The sequence below is a fragment of the Lissotriton helveticus genome, chromosome 8, assembly GCF_964261635.1.
Source record: "Lissotriton helveticus chromosome 8, aLisHel1.1, whole genome shotgun sequence".
Taxonomy (NCBI): Eukaryota; Metazoa; Chordata; class Amphibia; order Caudata; family Salamandridae; genus Lissotriton; species Lissotriton helveticus.
In genome coordinates, this window is record NC_136069.1 from 912,653,903 (window position 1) to 912,677,091 (window position 23,189).

General features: G+C 45.9%; 1 protein-coding gene across 1 annotated transcript in view; it reads left to right on the forward strand.

Moving 5' to 3' along the window:
* Positions 1 to 23,189, forward strand: part of DCBLD2 (discoidin, CUB and LCCL domain containing 2) — a 526,471-nt gene that overhangs the window by 490,287 nt on the left and 12,995 nt on the right. Inside the window, exon 14 of the mRNA XM_078657730.1 lies at positions 15,657 to 15,794. Coding sequence (XP_078513856.1) covers positions 15,657 to 15,794 — 138 coding nt within the window. The remainder of the gene's footprint in view (positions 1 to 15,656; positions 15,795 to 23,189) is intronic.

Below are 23,189 nucleotides of genomic sequence, written 5' to 3' on the forward strand. Positions count from 1 at the left end.
GTCCATATTCTGGTCTAACCCTAACACTTTTCCTACTACTCCCCTCCTTAGGGTGCCTAAATGGGTGGAAACATTTTTTTTCCTGTAGCCTTGCCATCTGACCTGTAAACACCAGCTTCCTCCTGGGATGCTATTCCCACGCACTTTGGGAATCTATGTCCAAGTCCTCCCTGGTGTCCCTGAAGGTTTCCAACCTGTCCTCGCTCAGACTATCCAAGACAGTTATGATGCGGCCAAATTCACATGTTGCAGCTTGAACACCACCAACTCCACCAGCCGAGCCAAAGGTACATGTGTTGCCGTTCACTGCCATACTTGGCTGCGATCAACCGGGTTCTCAGGCTATGTCAGGGCGATCTCTGACCCTGCTCGCAGGCAGGTCGCTCCCCACGCTGCTGCACGGCTCCTCCTGTGCCTGCCTCGCCTCGCCACCCGCATTTTTCCGCCTTGTGCCTCCCTGTGACTGCTTGTTGTGCCCATCTTCCTCCTCTGTGCCATCTCTGCTGGTATTGTAATTTTGGTATTTGTACTTGTATTCTTCGGTGCCTCCCTCTGACTGCCTGTTGTGCCCATCTTTCTCCTCAGTGCCTTCTTGCTGTTAATTGTACTTTTGCCTTTTTTGTGCCCCTCGCCCGGTTCCCGCCGCTGCATCCCTGCGGCACCGCCTCCCCGCACTCCCATTCGCCGCCCCGCTCTCAGCTGCTCCTCCCTCCCATCCACCCTTATATGGAGGCCGCGCAGCAGGCAGCGCCTAAGGCAAGCCCGTCTGCGCCCGTCCGTGCCTGGACTGCGCCCAGCGCCAGGATCACTGGCCCCCACGAGCTCCTCAACGCCTGCCTCTGCTACGACTCCAGCACCCTCCTCGCACTCAACGCCGGACGATCACGCACTTGCTGCCTGGGTACCCCAGAGGTGCACCCAAGGACCCTTCTCCTGCCGGAACTGCAGCTTCACCAGCATCCAACCCACCAACCAAAGAACTCAACTTCCTCAGATGCATCCTGCTCAACACCCGCTCTGCCCGCAAACACGCCGTCGAACTCTGGGACCTACTAGACACCAACGCCCCAGACGTCACCTTCCTGACGGAGACCTGGCTGAACCTCTCCTCAGCACCCGACATCGCCATAGCCATCCCGGAAGGCTACAAGATTACCCGCAAGGACCGCACCAACGGAGTAGGAGGAGGAATTGCCATCGTCCACAGAAACACTCTCAAAATCTCGCCTGACACCGACGACACCCTCAGCACTCTTCTCCACGGACTACATCCTCCTCGGGGACCTGAACTTCCACCTCGAGAACAATGACTCCAACTCGTCCACCCTGATCGACAACCTCAGACTGAGACAACTCGTCACAGCACCCACCCACTCTGCCGGCCACACGCTCGACCCCATCTTCTCAGCAAGCTCCCAGGTCTTCTTCAACCACACCTCCGAACTCCACTGGACCGACCACCGCTGCGTCCACTTCACCTTCCGGAAACACACCACACACCACCGCATCCAGCAGATGCCTCACCGCCGCTGGAGCAAAGTCACCAAGGACCAGCTAACCAGTGCCCTGGCCCAGAGCCCACCCGCAGACCCGACCGACGCCGCAGCCCGTAGCCTAGACAATGGATCAATGACTGCTCCAACACCCTCGCCCCGCTCAAGAAGCCCTCCAACACCCACACCAGCAAGAGAGCCAGCTGGTTCACCGAAGGCCTCCAAGCAACCTGCCGAAAACTAAAAAAAAAAAAAAAAAAAAAAATGGATCCAGGAACAAACACTGGAAAGCTTCATAGCCCACAAGAACGCTACCCACAAACACCACCACCTCATCAGAACCGCCAAAAGGACCTCCTTGAAAGACCGACCAGACAACAACACACACAAGAGCAAAGAGCTCTTCAACATCGTGAAGGAACTTTTCAACACCAACGACATCCCACCGTCACAAGACCTGTGCGACTCGCTGGCCACCTTCTTCCATCGCAAGATCGCAGACATCCCCGACCGCATCATTGCCGTCGCCACCCCGGCAACCGATGAGACCCCCGCTCCTACGACCACCAACCGCCTGCTCGCCTGGCTCAACAACGATGACACCATCAAGATCATAAACACCATCCACTCCGGGTCCCCGGAAGACCCCTGCCCACACCACATCTTCAACAAAGCCAGCAGCACCATCACACCCCATCTCCAGAAAACCATCAACATCTCCTTCGAGACAGCGACCTTCCCAGAGAGATGGAAGCACGCTGAGATCAAAGCCTTACTCAAGAAACCCAAGGCGGAACCCAAAGACCTCAAGAACCTTCAACCCATCTCCCTGCTCCTGTTCCCGGCGAAGGTCATCGAAAAGGCCGTCAACAAACAACTGACCAGCTTCCTTGAGGAGAACAGCATCCTGGATCCGTCCCAGTCCGGGAGCAGCAACAACCGCACCGAAACTGCCCTCATCGCCGCCACCAACGACATCAGGACCCTGCTTGACAACAGAGAAACCGCGGCCCTCATCCTCCTGGACCTATCAGCCGCCTTCGACGCAGTCTGCCACCGCACACTTCGAACACGCCTCCACAACGCCGGAATTAAGAGAAGGCCCTAGACTGCACCACCTCCTTCCTCTCCGGCAGAACACAGAACGTCCGCTCCCCCCTCCCCCCCCCCCCGCTCCAAAGCCACCAAGATCTGCGGTGTACCTCAAGGCTCATCCCTCAGCCCAATGTTGTTCAATGTCTACATGGCACCGCTCGCCCACGTCGGCACGACCTCAATATCATCTACGCCGACGACAACCAGCTGATCCTCTCCCTAACCAAAGACCCCCACACCACCAAAACCAACCTCCACGAAGGAATGAAGGCCGTCGCCGACTGGATGAGAAACAGCCGACTGAATATGAGCTCAGACAAGACGGAGGTCCTCCTCCTCGGATCCACCCCCTCCGCCTGGGACGACTCCTGGTGGCCGACTGCACTAGGAGTACCCCCTACACCCAACGACCACGCACTCAACCTAGGGGTCATCCTCGACTCCACCCTATCAATGACGAAACAGGTCACTGCCGTCTCCTCCTCCTGCTTCAACACCCTCCGCATGCTCGGCAGGATCTTCAAGTGGATCCCCACCGAGACCAGAAGGACGGTCACCCAGGCCCTGGTCAGCAGTAGACTGGACTACGGAAACGCAGGCTACGCAGGCGCACCAGCCAACATCCTGAAACGGCTCCAATGCATCCAGAACGCCTCCGCATGCCTGATCCTAGACATCCCCCGCTGCAGCCACATAACACTCCAATTGAGAGACCTGCACTGGCTCCCCATCAACAAGAGGATAACCTTCAAACTCCTCACCCACGCACACAAGGCACTCCACAACCCCGGACCAGCGTACCTCAACAGCCGACTCAGCCTCTACACCCCCACCCACCAGCTCCGCTCCCCAGACCGCGCCCTTGCTACCGTCCCCTGCATCCGAAGAATGACCGACGGCGGCAGATCATTTTCTCACCTTGCCGCCAAGACATGGAACATCCTCCCCATCTGCCTGTGGCAGACGGAGTACCTCCTAACCTTCAGGAGTCTTCTCAAGACCTGGCTCTTTGAACAGTAGCAGCTCCCCCCCTCCCACCCCCAAGCGCCTTGAGACCCTCACAGGTATGTAGTGCACTTTATAAATGCTATGATTGATTGATGTCCACTCCTCCCATACGGACATGGCCTTCTACTGGACTCTGTTTGGGGACAAGTCTGATTCCGCTTTAGAGTAATTTAAGGAGAGAAGAGCTATTGCACGCTCTCTGGGCTTATCCTCCCAGTCTCAACATCTGCACCAACGTAACCGCTCCTTTCACGGATTTGGTAGAGCTGTCCCATACTGCCAGCTTCAGCAAGGAAAATAGGAGTTTTGCAGTCGAAGCTGGAGTGCCCACCACCCCAGCAGCCAACACCAATGGGCCACCTAATCCACTGGCCCCTGCAGCCCCACCTGCAAAACACCTTTTGTGGGCCCTTAGGAGAGAACAGCCCAGTGGGAGGCAGGATCCAGTTATCCTTCACGGGTTAGAGAACAATAACATCGGACAGGTGGGTTCTTCAGATCTTTGGCAGGGGATATGTCTTACCCTTCCTCTGCTGCACCTTCTACTGTCCCTCCAGTGACTGACAGAAGACCATCTCTCCATTTTGCGGCAGGAAGTTAAAGCCCTTTTGGACAAAGGGTCTGTTGAGAGGGTGCCTGCAGTAGGATGAGGTTGTTAATCTTGCTACTTTCTGGTGCACAAGGACAGTGGTCTTTATTCTACTGTAGAACTGCGTCCTCTCAATGCCTTCATCCGGAAGGAGAAATAAAAAATGCTCACCCTAACCCAGGTCGTATCTGCCCTCAACCATGGAGACTGGATTGCTGCAATGTACGTGCAGGATTCATGTTTTCATATACTTGTCCTACCAGCCCATTGGTGCTAACTACGACTTGTGGTAGCACTGGATCATTTTAAGTTCGGTGTTCTCCCCTTTGGTCTCACCAGTGCTACTTGGATGTTTTCAAAATTGATGACGATGGTAGCAGCTTATATTTGGAGGTCAGGAGTGCCCGTCTTCCCCCTACCTCGACAACTGGCTTTTAAAGGCAAGCTCACCCCAGTCAGCCACTCTCCTGGAAATTGACTCTAACTGCCAGATGCCTGACCTTAAGATGGCCACCAGTGTACCAGTGTACAGTACAGTCCCCTGTCTGACCCCAAGATGGCATCCATAGTGGTCCCCTCCTTGTTTTACTTCCCTGGGACAACAATTGGACATTGACCAGACCTTGAACCTATTCCCTAACCTGCTTACACATCAGGACCTGTGGAACTTACCCCAGACTTACCCCAGACTGTAGAGACCAAGCGATTTGGCTGATTCCCGGTGGAGCTACCATATATCTAAACTGGAGATGGGTTGTGGACTCCCACCGCCCCCCCCCCGCACCCACCCCCCTGCCATCCCCTACCCAGCCGGACCTTGGGCAGATTTTCCCCTTGTCTCTACGTCCTATCTTCCTCCTATCCCTTTACCCTATCCCCTTACCCTTCCTTGCGCCATTCACCTTGTCCCCTATGTTCTTTAAATGTAAAGCGCTCGGTTTCCTTCGGGTCTAGCCAGCGCTATATAATAACTCATTAATTTAAATTTGTTCCCATTTAGTACTCTTTCTCTACTTCCCTTTCCCCTGAATCTCTCACCTTGCCTGCTAGTCTACCTAGACCCCTGTCCTTTGACTATGCACTCCTTCTTCCCTTATTGGGGATAGATCCAATATTTATACTCTGGAGTCTCAGCAAACCCACTGAGAGAGTCCACTGTGCCAAGGGAGCCACTCACAGCTGGTATGGTATGGCACCCCTTGCCAAAGCACTCCCTCTCCCCTTTTTGGGGAAGGATCCAGTATGTAGACCTTGGAGTCTCTGAGAGAGTCCACTGCGTAAAGGGAGCCTCCCGCAACAGAGATAGAGAAGTGAGACCACTTCCCCTGGAATCACAGCTTACTGGACCACCTCCAGACTATGGCGAACCTCCTGTCTTCTTTGTGGTACACTATCAACGTGCCAAAGTCACACCTGACTTCTTCTCAGGTGCTCCCCTTCAGTGTAGTCATTCTGGGCACGGTTCGGTTTTGGGGTTTTCCCCATTGAGAGAGTCCAGGACATTAAGGGGATGATCCTAATCTTTCAGCCTCGTCCACGATTTCAGTGAGGTTGACTCTGAGGCTACTGGGATTGATGGCCTCCTGCGTCCTGCTGGTCAAGCACTCCAGGTGGCATATGCAGACTCTACAGTGGGAGTCCTCAAAGCAGTGATGCGTCAGCGTCTTAGGCAAATGTGTCAATTCCGACCTGCACTAAGCATGCGATCCGTGTATTTTTGCAGAAGCAGCCAAAAAACCCTCCTGTAAGGGCCAGGACGGGGTTGGCACCTCTAGGCAGGGCAGGACTCACAGCTGGCAGATTGCAAATCTTCAGCAGCGTTGGATGAAGCCTTTGATGTCTCTGAAACTTCAAAACTGGAGGCAAGCCCTTGGAGTCACCTCGTTGCAGGGATGCAGAGATTCAGGTCCAGTCCGTCTCACTTTCCGGCAAGGGACAGCAGGGCAGGCACAACTGAGCAGGCCTTTTGTATATCAAGCTGTGCATTTATAAGGCAAATCTATATTTAAGGCTACAGTTGCAAGATGGAGTGCATAAAGAGTTTAATTTAGTTAATCCACAGTAGGGAATACAATGCAACCCCAATAGAATATTCTACTAGAACAAATTGTTCCTTCCGTGGCTGTCATAGGAAATGTTTTCTTAACAGACCTTTGTAGGGTTTGTACATGTTCGTCCATTCACATTTGTAGCAAATATTACTGTTTCGATATTGTGTCAATTCAGGAAGCAGCAATATACTGAACTGTGTTAAAGCATTTGCTTGGGATTGCTCTTGCTTCACAATGCTTTCCATAAGGGCATAATCAACTCACAGAATTTGCTTCAAGAATAGGTTCACACTGCAAAAGAAACACATTATTTACCCGTCGGGTATTAAGCTATTCTAGATTCACATGACCGCTTCTAACATCCCCTGTGGAGATTAGCAGTGCACTAATAAATAACTAATAAAATCAACCTCCCCAGAACAGCGCTATTGCAGCACAGCACCTGGCAGCACACCTCACAGGGGGGCGAACAGTTCCACAGCCAACCTCGGGGGCACACTCCTCACCTCCTGGGCGCTTCTTCACGCAGTGCTGGCGTGTTACCCGGTCCAAACCGCGTCAGTGACCTGGGTAGGGGCCCTCCCTTGTCAGGGGCCCGTGGGGACAGCAGAGTAGGGGGGGTTTTAGGGGTGCAGGGCCCAGCTCACAGGCCCATGTGGCGGTAGCACCTCGCAGCAGGTCCCCTCTCTTTCTTGTCCCAGCTCTGACTGACTCTCTGGTGGCACATCACCCTTACTTATACCCTCCTCCCAGGCAGTGCCAGAACCTTCTAGAATGTTGGCAAAGCTGGCCTAAACTGGCTCAAGGGGAGGGGTTGAGCACCCTGGGTGCCAGGCTTTCCCTCCAAAAGCTAGGGGTAGCTGGGTAATAATAACTAGACTGCTGACCTATGGCAGTCCAGTGGCAAAACCCATGGCCATGGCATCCATTGTAAATACAGAACATTTTAGTCAGGTGCATTTTTAAAATGGGGGGAAATTTACAAGTGCTCACACCATTACATGACATTACATTTTAACACAGGGCAACTCCTTCCACACATGGCCTATACAGGTTTATTACCATGGGGGAGACATCCTTGACAAGGGGGTCAAAAGCGAAAAATTTCAGGGGAGAAGGCCAAGTCCAACAGCTCTCAAAAAGTTTCTTTACATTCCAAAATGTGCATGAAGAAAAGCAACACAGACCAGCGCGTTTCATGATTCACGTCCCTTCACCAAGGCCATTTTAAACAATAAATCATTTTAATGCGAGAACAATGGGACGATATCCAAAGATGGTATAAAAGTATTTCAGGTGGATAGTGAATAACAAGCAGACTTATTCATGAATAGAAACTTGTATAACACACTCTCTATCAGGAGGCGCAGATGACATGAAAGTATATTGATCCATTCGAAACGGCATGATAACCGCTGGATTCTAAGAATGAAAAAAGACTATCGGCCATATGTTATGCAATATAAAGAATAAAAAAACATTCTGAGAGTTCACTGAAACAGTCTTAAGAATGTAATATTCCCAGATGAGCCCTCAAACTTAGTCTTTCTTCCTGAATCCCCTGCGGGCTTTGAGGGATTGATCCCGCATGTTTTGAGGTGTGTGTGTCTTTCTTGTGAGAGAGCCTCATTAGTAATACCGGCACGCCACTCAAGGGAGATCTGCCTTTTAGCTGTCGTGTTTTAACTTGACCTGGCAAATATTGTATATACGTAAAATCAGGCGCTGGTGCCACTCTGCATAAACTGAAGCGAAGCCCAGCTTGTGGTTTTTGACCCGGGGACATAAAAACATCCACAGGCCTGGCTGAGGATTTACCTTTTTCTCTGTGCCCCATGAAACGGGTGTTCTTGTGCTTGAACTGCTTCGAGCAGGAGAGAGACACACTGCTGCTGTCTCCTCTGCCCCCTCCTCTGCAATGGACGTCAGAACCGCTGCACCCTGTGATGTACCTGTAAGCTGTGAGGAAAGCCTGCATTTCTGCTGCTTCTGCCCTATGGTACCTGCTCCTGGAGCGTGGGGTTCCTGCCCTGCAGCGGACTGGCTGTGATGGACGCTTACACTACTGTTCAGTGCTGTATTTGGTCTTGATGGAAGGGAAGCTTGCACAGCTGCTGTCTACGCTTACCTGCCCTAGATGCGAGGGACGAAGGTCGACAGCAATCCAATAACAATTTAATTTTTATTTGTTTACAAATCTTCCATAATCAGGTTGTTTCACCTCGAGAATGTAGTTTAACATACAGAACATGCCTGTACTCGTGATATGGGATTGGTTCCCAGAGGGTCAGGCCTCGTATGTGTAATAAGCTTCCATCTCTATCTGTGTGTACGTCAATGTCTCCATATTTGTCCTTGTTTACAAGAAATCTGTTTAGGTGGTGAACACACAAAGCCTCACATCCGATCATCCAAGCCCAGATTTACTTGAAGTCCCCTGAAAACACCCACCTGTCAATAATTAGTAGATTACCAAAATGTTTGAACTGGGAGTCAGGACCTACTAGTATCTTAAAGAATTACACCAGATCCTTGAGAATTTGGCTGGTGCTTTGTGCTACCTTCTTTCCCAAATATATGAAAACACGTCACAAACATATCTTCCATTTTAATTGCCAGACCATGCCTGAATTACATTTGCGTGGGCAGCAAACTCAGCTGTCCATTCTCCAGTGTCTGCACCCACCTATCCAAACAAGAGGATCACAACAATCTAAGCACAGGCAAACACCCCTATATTAGAGTCCGTCGCTGGCAGGCGTACCACTGAATGAATCCCTGTTAAAACAAGAGCCTCGCCCTATTCTATAGCATGACTTTCTCCGACCGGAAGACATCAAGCTCACACTTACCAGCACTCGCCATTTGGGAGTGTGTTGAGGCATATTTCATGCCCTCCAACTAGACTTGTCAGAGTGTGCAAAGTACACCATCTGTTGCCCATGTGCACCGGATACCCAGGCAAAATCCTGGTTACTTGCCTTCCTTCTAGCCTTAAAACTCAAACAAAGGACCATAACTGACTGGGGGATCCTCAGGGTTAACACACACTCTACACAGGTGGATCACTGGTTTCACAATCTCACAAATCAGCCACAATCCACCAACTCCTCCCAGAATCAAACATTTCAGCCACTACATTCCAAATACTAGAATGCTCAAGAAAAGACACTAGGCTAAACCGAATGCAAGCAAATGGTCTGCATACACAATAGGCCCCCTATTGAAAATAAAGCATCACAACAAAACAAGCAAACAACAACACAGAAAACAGTAATCATACAGAGTAACAGTTGCACCTACACACATCGCTGTGAGAGGCACATTACTAGGCCAGGATAAGCTTGGACAAAAAGGTGAAACCAACCACAAAGTCCTTACACTTTCCAGACACCATTACAGTACGACCCGCTCTGCTCATCCAGGACACACCAATTACCCCTTCATTCACCAGCTTTAGAGGGAGGGTTGCGCTTCCCTCTCTATCTCCTCAGGAAGAGCTTTTCTTGCAGAGAACTCTGTAAATACCTTCTCTTGACTCCTTTCCCTTTGCATCGTTCAAACATCACCAAGGACTAGATTCTTCCTGAGGGTCATCTCAGTTCCCATTTGAATTTTCTCCACACTTGGCTAAGCAGCCAAAATGTCATACTTGGCCATCACTCAATTCAGTAGAATCGGATAATACTTGGATCACCTGAAAAAGAATTTGTGAATCTAGTCTCACCTTTCTTCTCCTTGAAGGCTTTCTATACTCTATTGTCCAACCTTCAGGAATACATCTTGCACTCTTCCTGCCTCGATGCGGTCAACCAAGTCTAGATTATCCTTAGTGATTGGCAAACTTCCCTTCAAATTAGAAAATGCCTGTAACAAGTCACAGTGAGGGTCACCCTGAACACTTGATATTTTTTTTTATTTCCTGTTCCCAATTCCTATGAAGGATAGCATCAAGTAAACAAGCATTTGCAATGCAATAGGTCTCGCATTTACGAGAGTTTGAGCTATTGCCATTATAAATGATAGTGCCTTTTTAAAAAAAGAAAACAAACAAAAAAGGCACTGTTATTTACAATGTTAATAGCTCAAACTAGCGTAAATGCGAGACCTATTGCATTGCAAATGCTTGTTTAAGCTTCTATGTAGTCAGCTTCTTAGCTCTGACCTATAGTGCAGTGGGACATTTTCACTCTTCCCAGTAAGTTTAGTTTCACAGAGGAACAGTCTCTGAGAATATTGGGGTGTGCTTTCTTCAGCTTGCACTCTGATTTAGTGAACATGGCTTGCTACTTGACTGTTGAGGGTTTGGGTCTCTCTGCTTCTCCTGTGTACTTTGTTGCATTAGCCCTGGCGGTGGTCTTCCTTGGAGCTTTATCTCCTGTCTTAAAATAGTTTAGAGGCAAGCCCATTTAACACCGAGTTTCGAGCCTGTGCTTAAGCGATTTGATTTAAAACACCTGTTTCCAAGACCATTTTTTAATTTTTTTATTTATTAAAGAAAACTTGTTCTTCGTTCAGCTGCTCAATGGCGAAATAAATGCAAAACCCATGAGCCATAATATTGTCATGCTGCGGAAACATTGTTACAGGTAGGTAATTTTTCTCTGGCTTATATATGGAACAATGCACTATAGTAAATACTTTAGAGCAGTTGTTTGCTTACTCTCCTGGCTTTTGTTTCTTGTTTTGTGTATTTTTGTCAATTCAATTGTCTTTATTCGATTTTCCAGAGGCAGATCATAAAAGATACACACGATAAAAAGAAACAAACAAAATAGTGCACACATATGATAAATAGTAACAACCATATAATTGAAAGTGATATAAAGTCCATAAAATTAGGTTCCAGGAGCGTAAAATCTGATATAGTAATAAAACATGTATATTAAAAGCGACCACATATAGCAAGAAAAAATTGTTATGTTGGTTTACATTGAATAAATTGACAGTGCAGAAGTTTTGATTCCAGGTGCGTCATATCTAGTGTAACAGTACCTGATGAATAAAAGTTGAAAGCAGCAATATACACTTTAAAATACAAGGTCAATGATTATTTTTAAGAGAGAATGTAAACTTTTTTTTATCAAAACAGCAAACTCCATCTTTTAGCTGTAGTGCACTTCAGAAAACTAGCAACTGCATAGCAAACATTACAATTGTTAAGTTGCAATAAATGGAAAAGAGCAGCTTTTCACTTGGAAAATGTATGTCTGCGTAGTAACAGTAATAAAAACTGCCTAGTGGACGGCGAGTAAAATTGACAAAAGAAGACAAAGTGTAAAATGGTTTGGCTACATTTCTCATCACATGGACAAATAGCAATAGTGTCTGAGGAGCACTGGCCAAAGGGAAAACGTATTAACCAGCGAAAGGAACCTAGCCTGAATCTTGCCAACAATGTTCTTTCTTAGACATTGGTCACGTATAATAAATATGGGTCAGTTGTAGGAACCGCTTGAATAATACAGTAATCTCTGACTGAGGGTTTGGCCACTTCCATTAATTCCCTAGTAGCTTGTTTTTGCTTACAGAAACTGTCCTGGAGCCAGTTTTTGCCTTTTTTTTGTTGGATGGACTCTGGATGCTCGAACAAGGTGGCACACCCATGTGTCCAGAAGCAGTTTTTAATATATTGTAACCATGGAATGGGCAAACTATGAGCACAGGTTAAACAGTCTCAAATGACTGCCCGATTGACTTCGGCTTCTTTGTTAGACCGAATTGAACACCAGAGAGCCAGGGGGGGGCAGCATTGATGGTATCTTGGACGTACTCCATACCTAGCTCCAGGTGTAAGGAGAAATTCGGGGATGATGGAGGAACACCTAATAACCGGCAACATAATCTATTCTCCCCCATCTGCATCGCATGTGCATCCCTGCAACCCCAAATACCCATTCCAAAACTTAAAATCAGCAGGCATTTCCGGTTATATATCTCTAGGATAAGAGCAATAGGCTTTTTACCAATTGACGCAGCAAGCGAGGAAGTGGTACCTACAGCTTGGGTATATCAGGATATTCTATTTTTGATACAAGTAAGCCAAGTACATCCTTCATCAAACTCCAGGCCTAAGTAGGGCAAAGAACTGACCCTATTTAGGGTTTGGTCATCAATATATAGGGTACAAGTTCTGGTATTTCTTGGGTCACATACCATAGTAAATGTTTTCTTAATATTTGGCTCCAGGCCCAGGTCTCTCATAAAACTAACGTAACTAATGATACGTTTTTTTATGCCGTTGGCCGTCCTTGCCAGGAGGACCACATCATCAGCATATAGCAGTGCAGGAACTGCCCTTTTCTCCACATTCAGAACGTCCACCCCCACAGATGCCAATGTTTTCTCCGGGTCGTTCGTAGAGAGGAGAAAAATAATTGGGGCAAGGACGCAATCTTGGCGCACCCCACGCTTAATGCTGAAGGGCTCTGTACATTCGCCAACAATCCCAAACCTAACTGTTGCTGTGAGGTCCTGGTGGGGCCTTAAAGTAACCAGCCCCGCGTCAACACCCATGCACTCTAAAATAGCCCACAGCTTTGGTCTAGAAACATAGTTAAAGGCACTTGACAGGTCCATAAATGCCAAATGGATAGAAACTCCCTTTGCATATTTGTATTTTGCCACAATAAGATGTAGATTGAGGCACTGTTCAATAGTCCTGAGCCCCTTTCTGAACCCATACTGACTTGGGCCAAGTATACTATAAATATTTATCCAGTTAAGTAGGCGTTCTAGAACTACTCTCCCAATGATTTGTGTTGTGGAGTCTAAGACGGATATTGGGCCATAGCACTTATTATGCATATTTCCTTTTTTTTTTTTTTTTAACAGTCAATTATTGATGAACGCCACAACCTGGGCATGCCCTGGCTACATACAGAGTTAAATACTGAAGTTAGAACTGGGGTCCAAAAGGCTGGGTCCTCTGTGAATAGATCAAGCCGAATACCATCCTGTCCCGGAGCCTTCTTACACCTGCTGTCTGAAATCGCTTTAAAAATCTCATCCTCTCTAAAGACTAGGTTTGGACAAAAAGGAATCATCGGCAAGGAAGCATCGTCTGCTTTGCGGTCAGTAGAATACAACCCAGAGAAATGCGCAAACCAAGCCTCTGCCGAGATGTGAACTGTTACTTTATCTTGGGGTGATATGGGAGATTAAACAGACTGCACAGAATTCCAAAAAGCTTGTGGGTCTTTAGATTGCCAGTCTCCAACAATGGATTCCCATTTCGCATCCTTAATGACCAATTCCCTTCTCTTAATTGCTTGCTGATCTATCTTTCTACTGGCTATAATGGCACTCTTGTCCTTGGGAGTTTGCTTTAAAGCCCTGCGTAGAGAGTCGTTGGCTGCTCTACATACTTTGTCAAACCATGATTCGGCAGGACGATGTGGCTGGGCAATTGGTCTAGAGAGCATCTCTTTTATCCACAATAGAAGATTTGAAAAAATAGTTAAAATAAGAGCCGCAATACAAGATAATAGGTTCCAGCTATTCATCAATGCTGTGCTATTGCAAACTACCTGGAACATATTACTCTTCAGGTTCGCAGTTCGCCATACTACTCTGTGCCCTACATCTTTACTAAATAGATTTTGGGGAGGCTTCGACTTAAACTTATGCTGTGCACGTGGCGACAGTAACTGCACAGTAATGGGGTTGTGGTTGCTATAGATCAGGGTTAGAACTTCAGTTTTTAATAATTTGAGACCTACTCCAGGAGGTAATAATATAATCTATGGTGCTCTCTGCACCCCGCCCTATAAAAGTTGCCATGTAACTGTCAGTAGAGTTAGGGACCTTATTGGCCAGACCCCATTCGGCCAGAAGGGAAAATAGGACCTGCCCCCTAGTATCCATCACGTTGTGATCAGTATCTTGAGAAAATGAATTAAAAGTGGTTAGAGATAGAGAAGGCGGGTGCCCCAGTTTGGCATTGAAATCACCTGGCCCCATCAAATTAAGGAGGCATTCAACCCGGGCCTCTTTCTGCACAAGCATATCAGTCACTGTGAAGAGTCCCCGAAAATTACTGTCACCCTTACAAGAAAAATTATTATTATGAAAGTTTACCAAATAGGTCTTATAGTTTTCATTCCAGCTTAAGCAGAATACCTGCACCTCCGTCTGATCCAAAAAGAGCGGTAAAACAGAACAGTCAATATTAACTTTAAACCAGGGTCAGTCCCCCTTTTACTCTGCCTGCTGGAGATGGAACCGCAGGCAAACTGAAGCACGTAAATCCATCAAATGCTATCTCATTCAGCTCCCAGGTTTCCTGCATGAAAACTGTATCAAAATTTATAATAAAATATTACCATCCTTCAATCGAGACCTATTGTCAATATTTGTGTTGCATAGGTTTATGCAGTAAGTTCTGGTTGTACACATAACTCCATGTGCTTCCTTAACTGCTTAGATTCTCCATTTGGATCCTCCAGTGGTCCTTGTCTCGGATCACATCGCATTTTACTGACCTAGAGAACTCTCCTATTTTCCTCCCCACTGCCTGGTATCCAGCAAAGTTATGATTTGGGTTGATTTCTAATCTCTCATCTTTCTAAAGGACATAGGATAGGATGGTACCATAAAGGACAAGTTAACAGTGTAACTGGTGTAGTAGTAGTCTTTAGGCCCTCTACTTGGTGATGACTCATTCACTTCTCCAACCTTTAGTTCAATTGTGCTGTATTTAAGAAAAGTGTTGGGGTTGAGGGACTCTCCCATACCTCAAGGCTTGAAAGTGAACTGATTTTGTGCTGGAAAGTAATGTCTGTGATCTATCAACTTCTTAGTACAGACATTTCATGCGTCTTGGAAAGAGGAATAATTTGTCCTTAGAAGGAATGGCACAGATGTTTCAGCCAGTATAAAGAAAATATTTGTAAAAAGTTAATTTGGCATACTGAAAATCAAAGTGTAATATTTTAATTGGCCACACAAGAGACCAGTTTTCGATCTTTCCTCCTGTCTCTAATACCCATTGGCTGATGCAAATGAAGATAGATTGTTTCCCATTTGTCCGGTGCTCGCTGCTAAGACCTTTAATGAGTATATTGGAGAAGTTCACAGATTCATAAACTTAATCTCTCTGTTAAGTCTTAAGAAAGTTGATTAAATAACTTATAATATGCACTCATTGTATATGACCAGTTATCTAATCACTCTAGTTTAGTTAAAGACACTGTTCAGATACCTTAACAATACCTAGGCCTACAACGGCAGGGAGCATTGGTGTGAGACCTTTTCCAGCAGTCATTTGATTATAAAAGGAGGACGCTATTTCACAGGTACTAACATCTGGGGATTTGTAAGCTCAATCTGACATCTGCTTCTAGACTATTTAAAACAATGACCCCTGGAAATATTACTGGTTTTGTGTGATATCATTTTTGTTTTTGGATCTTAATGAAGGCTGGTGGAAAGGAATGAAGCAATTTCTTCCAACAAAGTCAGCCGAGCATGAGGAGACACCAGTGCGTTACAGCAGCAGTGAAGTGAGCCGAATGAGACCAAGGGAAGTGGCCACCATGTTACAGACTGAAACAGCAGGTATTGTTTTGTGTACTTGATTTTTTTTCTGATTTTAAAAAGTGGACAAATTGTGCTTTTTTGTTAGGTTCGCCCAATAAATTTTTGGTAGCGGTGTATGAATATGCTGAAAATGTTAGTGACTACTTATAAAAACCACACCTTTTATTTTATTAGGTTGATCAACAAAGGAAATTGATGTATCCAGTGTAAATACATTGAAGTTCATAATTTAGGAGAAGCAATATGAATATTGAATTGATTACGGTATACTTTTCACATAGACCTCTCTTCTCTTAGGATATGTGTGTTTCTCAAAAATTAAGTTCTTGAACTGTCCGCCACTTTATCACTTTTTGTGCTAAAAGAGATCTGGTGTTCAGCCGTGCATAATCGCAAGTGCATAGCTGGTCGTGTGAGATCACATGGAATCATGTGTAGCCTCTTGCATCAAGCATAATTTATGTTTATGCAAACTGCTGTATAACAATTTATGGCTTCTGATTTCAGCATGTTTCAGAACAGTTGTGGTTTCATGAACATACTCCTATATTGTCTTTTGCTGTCAGGATTTTCAGATGGATACATCTGCCTGTGGATTCCTCACCTTTTGAATTACCCTATTTGCAGCATTCCACAGAAAACTTTTTCATAGCTCTTTCACATTGACGACGACGTCACAGTGAAACGGATCAGCAAACGACTCCACAGACTTCATCGGAGCCATAAAGAAGACCTCATCGGAGCCATAAGAAGACCTCATCGGCGTGCTGACGTCCGGTCCCTTTTTTCCGCACCGTCGATGTGAAACGCTTTTTCTAGGACTCTCCATTTCTTAGTAGTTTAACATTGTTACCGGTCGTCTGTAATTGTAGCAGTGCGTTGCTGCTCAGAAAAGTTCTGGGTTTAAACCTTGTAGGGAATGCGGGGGTCATATGTCCATCACGGACCCCCATGATTGTCTTTGGTGCCTGTCGTCTGACCACGAAGTCGAGGGATGTTCATTGTGTCAGCATATGAATCCGAAGGCCCCCAAGGAGAGGGAAGCTTAACTGTCATGACCAGGGCGAAGAAGAGGGGTCGGAGAAAGATCAGATTGAAGTCCAAGTCACTGACTCTGCACACCTCGAAGTCATCGAGGAAGCATAAGTAGCGGTGTCATGGCTCCAGGCACCGTTCTTCAAAGGACATGTCGCTGAAGTCTGGATCTCCTGCTCTACGGCATCATAGGACGCGGAGGTTCTTGACGCCGATACAATCCCTGAAGGGAAGGAAGGAGTATTCTCCTGTGCTGTCGAGCTCCGGTCCGGCGCCATCTCGAATTCCTGTGGCGCCCCTGACCCTCCCTGAAAGGCTTCCATCGACGCCTGCGCCGTGTTTGGTGCAGCTGATGTCAATATCTAAGATAAGATCAAGAAGGGAGGCTCAGAGGCTTCTGGAGGAAGAAGAATTCCAGGAGCATCAGAAAGAGGCAGAAGAGGGGAAATTGTGAATCCTATGCACAAGTTTGAACGGCTTCAGGAAGCTAGAGGGCATGTTATGTCGCCAGAGTGTGAACTCGCTTTTCCTAAGAGTATTCCTAAACACAAGGGGGTCTCTTCTTAACACTCAAATCATCAGAAAGGCGGTTGATCTTCTGGACTTGCAGTTGCCCACTGCAGAGGTTAAATCGATCATTCAGACTTTAACTCTCCATCTGTGTCAGAGCCTCTGCTCCAATTTAATAAGACTTTGACTAGAAGTATGGCAAAAGCCTATGTCAGCCCCAGCTGTGTCCAGATCAGTGGCAAGATGGTACTGAGTTGCGCCTGGAGATCCAGCTTTTTTATCTACACACCCATCTCCTGAGGGCTTGGTTGTTAAGGCGTCCTGCTCGACTAAACAATCTGCTTGCTCTTTTCCATCCACACCTGGAAGTAGGAATTCAAAAAAGATGGGACAATCTGTATAAAAGGTCTTTTGATCAGTCCGTATGGCTTTAAAGTCGACAAATGCAACATACCTACTGGGTCGCTACATCCATGCGTTGATGGATTCAGCTAAGAAGGTGATTCCTTAGCTCCCAGATGATTTCCAGGGCAACTTTGAGGAGGTACTGTTGGACACTCAAGCTGCGGCCCTTCAGGTTATTCAGTCTGGGCTTGAAACGGCTGACTCTGTTGCTAGAGTGATGGGTTCCTCAGTGGCAACTAGGAGGCACGCCTGCCTTAGAGGGTCTGTTTTCTCTCTCGATGTTCAAGCCACCCTTTTGGATTTACCCTTTGATGGCTTTTGACTTTTCAGAACCAAGGCGGACTCGGCGCTACAGCGCTTTAAGGACAGTAGGGCCATCGCTATATCACTAGGCCTGCCGTCTCAACCTAGAGGCTTTGGTTACTGAAGATTTCGGAGCTTTGAAAAGGCTACTCCATTTCGGGCCTAGCAGCATCAGGAACAACAGAAGGCGATCCTACTCTGTAGATCATACAGAGGGAAAGGTAGAGGCCACCTGCGAAGCTCAGCTCGCCAACAAGTCTCCTCCTCCTCTCCTGTTCCCCCAACTGGTTCCACAAGGAAGCAGGTCTAGATCCCAATTTTAGAGCATATTGGTCCCATGGGAGGTCGGGTGTCCCATTTTCTATGAAAATGCAGATCTTTTACATCAGTTCTCTGGGTTTTGGATCTCGTAGAAAATGGATATGCCCTTCTCTTCCGGGAGTTTCCCCCTCCTGTCCCCTCTTGCCAGGGCTGGTGCTCAGAGGACCATCTGTTGCTCCTGAAACAAGAGGTTCTATCTTTGCTACAGAAAGGTGCGATAGAGGTGGTTCCGGAGCCGGAAAGGTGTCAGGGATGCTACTCCCGGTATTTCCTGATCCCCAAAAAGGACGGGTGATTAAGATTGATCCTGGACCTCAGGATCTTGAATTTTTACCACAGACAGGAGAAGTTCAAGATCTTGACCTTGGCTCAGGTTCTTTTGGCGCTGCAGCAGGAACACTGGATGGTGTTGATCGATTTACAGGATGCGTATTTCCACATTCCCATCCTGAAGTCGCATTGGAAGTATCTCAGTTTCACGGTGGGATTTCAACATTACCAGTTTGCGATCCATCCGTTCAGTCATACATCCGCGCCACGGGTCTTCACAAAGTGGTGGCGGTGGTAGCAGCTGATCTGAGGTCAGGGATTCCTGCAGGCCCATTTATCTGATATTCTCAATTTCCATATATCCTTGGCTCAACAGGGTTGTGCAGTATCTACTGTTAAAGACTACTTGCCTGCCTTGCCAGCCTTTCTTCGCCTACAAGACCAACCCTCTTTGTTTAAGTCTCCCATAGGCATGAGATTCATTAAGGGTCTCACTAACAGGTTTCCTCCCACTCCATTTGTCATGCCTCAATGGGATAGGAATGTAGTTTTTACTTTCCTGATGGGGCCCCCCTTTGAGCCACTGCATAGTTGCCCGGTGAGACTTCTAGCATTCAAGATTTTCTGATTGCAATTAGTTCTGCCAGGAGGGTGAGTGAGCTACAGGCTCTTAGTTCTAAGCCTCCTTTTACTTCAGTCCATGTGGATAAGATGGTTCTTCGGACCATAGATGCTTTCCTGTCTAAGGTGGTCGCTCCCTTCTACCTAGGTCAATCTATCACTTTACCCACTTTCAATCCGCCCCCTCACCCTTCTAAGGAGGAGAGACTTTACTGCCTAGACCCTAAGAGGGCAGTCCGCTTCTAGCTGGACAGGTCTAAAGACTTCAAACCAACTCTTTGGGTACGTGAGAAAAATGATCGGCAAGACTGTCCACAGGTGAGCGCTGTCCAGGTGGATCATCCTCCGCATCAAAATCAGCTACTCCTTGGCCGAAAAGGAGCCTCCTGAAGGTATTCGAGGTCATTCCACCAGAGCCAAGTAGTCTTCTTCCGCTTTGAATAGAGATGTGTGTTGTCGGCATCTGCAAGGCAGCAACATGGGCCTCCCACCACACTTTTGCGAAGCATTACTGCTTGGATTCAGAGGTGAAGAGGGACGACCACTTTGCACGTTCTGTGCTGCAAGATTTTTTTGGTATAAGTAGGCGGGCACCCTCCTCCGAGAGCGGGACTGCTTAGGGATTCAATTCAATGGTGAGGAATCTACAGGCAAATGTATCCATCAGAAGAACAAGGCTTACCTTCGGTAATGCTTTTTCTGATGGATACAGCATCTGCCTTTGGATTCCTCACTGGATGCCTGCCTACTTATACCGAAAAGATCTTTGGCATGAAATTATTGTATTTCATTGTTCATCAAATTGATGTGATGCTTGTCACTAGAACATGTCTATATTTTGGAATTTCCAGTGCTCTTTTCTTCTTTTTTTTATTCTATGTATACTTGAGGAGATGTTGTAAACCATGTATATTTATGAAAGGTTGTCGGTTCACCTGTTCACCTCAAAGGTATGGAAAAAATGGGTGGAACTGATGTCTGTACGCCGATGAGATCTTCTTATGGTTTCGTAGATGTTGCGCGGAGTAGCTTGTGGATCCATTCCATAGTGATTTCCTTGTCGAAGTAGGAGAGCTATGGAAAACAATTCTGAGCAATGTTGTGCATAGGGTAATGCAAAAAGGTGAGGAATCTACAGGCAGATACTGTATCCACCAGTAAAAGCTTTTCCAAATGTAAGTAACTTGTTCATCTTTACAAAACCTCCTTACTACCTTTAATCAGGGAAATAGGGATAGTTCATTGTGATAAGGTCAAACTAAGTGGTCTGGCGAAAGACTGAATGAAAGCAGGAGAGCAGTAAACTTCTCCAGTGTTAGAATATTACTTTGGGCCTGATTAATAAAGTGTTTCTCTGTGTGCAGTTGTGACTAATTCTTGAAGTAAAAAACACCCATATAAAGGAGTAAGACACATCCACCTCGCAGCAGAGGCATGTAAAGGGTAGCAGATGTCATATTGCCAAGGAACATTAACATGGGATAGCATGGCATAATAGCAGAGAAGTTTAATTTTTGGCAATTTATCCTTTTTTGCCTTACTCTCTCTGTTCCGGTCTTTCTCTCTCTATTCTTGCATTTTCTCTCTCTGTTCCTGCATTTATATCTCTATGCCTGTCTTTCTCTCTCTGTTCTTGTCTTTCTCTCTCTGTTCTTGTCTTTCTCTCTCTGTTCCTGTCTCTTTTTCTCTCTTCCTGTGTTTTTTCCGCGCTTTCTCTTTTTGCCTGCTGCAATATACCCAGGGAGCTGTGGACAGAGGCACCGGTCGTCGACCTTCAACAAGCATTAAAAATGCAATAGGTCTTGCCTTTCATTAAGTTGAAGCCATTTGCTTTGCTATACAATACCATTAGCAAAGCAAATGGCTTTAACTTGAACAAAGGCAAGACTTATTACGTTTTCAATGCTTGTTTGTGTTCCCATCAAAACAAAAAGGAAGCAAGAGCATTATCGTCAAAAACTTTCAAAGACATTTCAGGTACTGTTTATTTCTGTTTGAGGGTTCAGGGATTGTTACTATTGGGTGCCACACCGCTTTTGTTGTGTTGGTGAATTACAGTTTCAGGCATACCTTGCCGGTTTTTGGTCTGTAATAAAAAAAGGAGGGAAGTGTTGCGCGTAAGTACTGGTCAAGCCTACCTTGAGCCGGCGCTGCGCGAGCATTTCACCTTTCATTAGCACATGAAGAGTTTCTCCTATGTGACCAATTTCAAAGGCCACAAGCAGCGGCAACACGAGCAATTCGGCAACAAGTAGCACGTGTTAGTAGCACAAGAATCGCCCCGCGCTGGCATTGTGGACATCTCCTGGGCTGTCTGGACTTAACTATATTCACAGGCACACTTCACTTAAGGTTTTTAATGCTGGTTCAGGTGTCTTTTGAACATCTTTCAAACATATTTGGCAGTATCACCTCACAGCTGCGAGAGAATATTCCCAAAACTAATCAACAAACGTTTTCTGGAAAGAGCGATTACATTGGTGTTTATTCTGCAGCGCTCAATGTGGATAACTGTGGTACTGCAACAGAATAGACTTCCGTTTTGCATTTTATTTTTGTTGACAGTGATTGACACTCACATTTTTTGCAATTAACTAGCTTTTCTATTTAGTTAATATTATTTTTGTTCTTTCTATTCTTCAAAAATGTTTTCATATTTAAAAAAAAAAAAGAATTTTGTATTGGCAACAGTGTTGGTTGTAGTAGTAATATCCTTACAAAGCAATTACACTGTATGGCAGCAGCTAGTCACAATGCAATGCAAACAGTTACTCCTCCCAGTCCTTTCTTACAGGAGCCAGGCAAACCACCAGTAAGATGCCATTTGTGGTACAGATCTTGCAATGCTTACTTAGGAGCAATTGGATGAGCTAAAATTTAATGCGGATAGACAATGAAGTCGAATGTATTAATATTTAGGTATTGAAGGTCAAAATGGTTTTAACCACCTACCAGAATACACGGGTCATGATAGTGAAGATCTTGATGAATATCAGCTATCAGTAAAACAATTGAGTACGTACTTTGAGGAAAAGGTTAATTTGGTGTTACACAGACACAACTTTTTTAATCGAATTCAAGGTCCCAATGAATATATTGCTTCCTATGTCACTGCATTAAATATGTTGGCAGGTTATTGTGACTTTGAAAATGTCACCTCCCAATTAATTAGGGACCAGATAGTTTGCAGATGCTATTCCAAAAAGATTCAGCACAAACTGTTATCATGTAAAAATCCATCATTGGATGAGGCTATCGATATAGCAGAAAGTATTGAATGTTCACAACTAGATGCTAAACAACTAGAATTTGAAGCTCCACTTGCAGGACTAGCAAGTGTCAATTCTACAACCAAGAGTTTATATATTTCTGGAGTTAGCGGTTCAAGTTTAAAATGGGGGGAAAACACTGGATAAACAAATACCAGAAGAGGGAAGAGTATAGTGTCTGGATGCAGTTTTCCAAATTACAATGTTTCAGGTGTGGTTCATGGTAAAGTTTATGTAGCCTATAAAGGTATAAATGTATTAGGATGTTGGCACCATGCAGAGTTAGGAATGGTCATCAAGCCATGCCAGAAATGTCCTGTGTCATTGATTCAGTATCAGACCACATGCACTGGAAAAATAAATGTTCGAATGTTTTTCATGACAAAATAGGACAAATCAAGAATTTTTCTCATTTCATTAAAATTAAAGTAGGTGTGTCTCCCGTGAAACACAAGCTCCATAATGTTCCACACAGTATAAGGAGCGAATTGTCACTAATGTTAACAAAAATGCAAAGTGAAGGGATTATTGAAAGGGTGGATGCCACTTTGTGGATGTCTCCCATTGTCTTAGCAAGAAAGAAAGAAGACTGGTGAATTACGGTTGTGTTGATTTAAGATCCCTCAATAATGCCATTTGGGTAGAAAGCTACCCTTTACCATGCATTGATGATCTGATC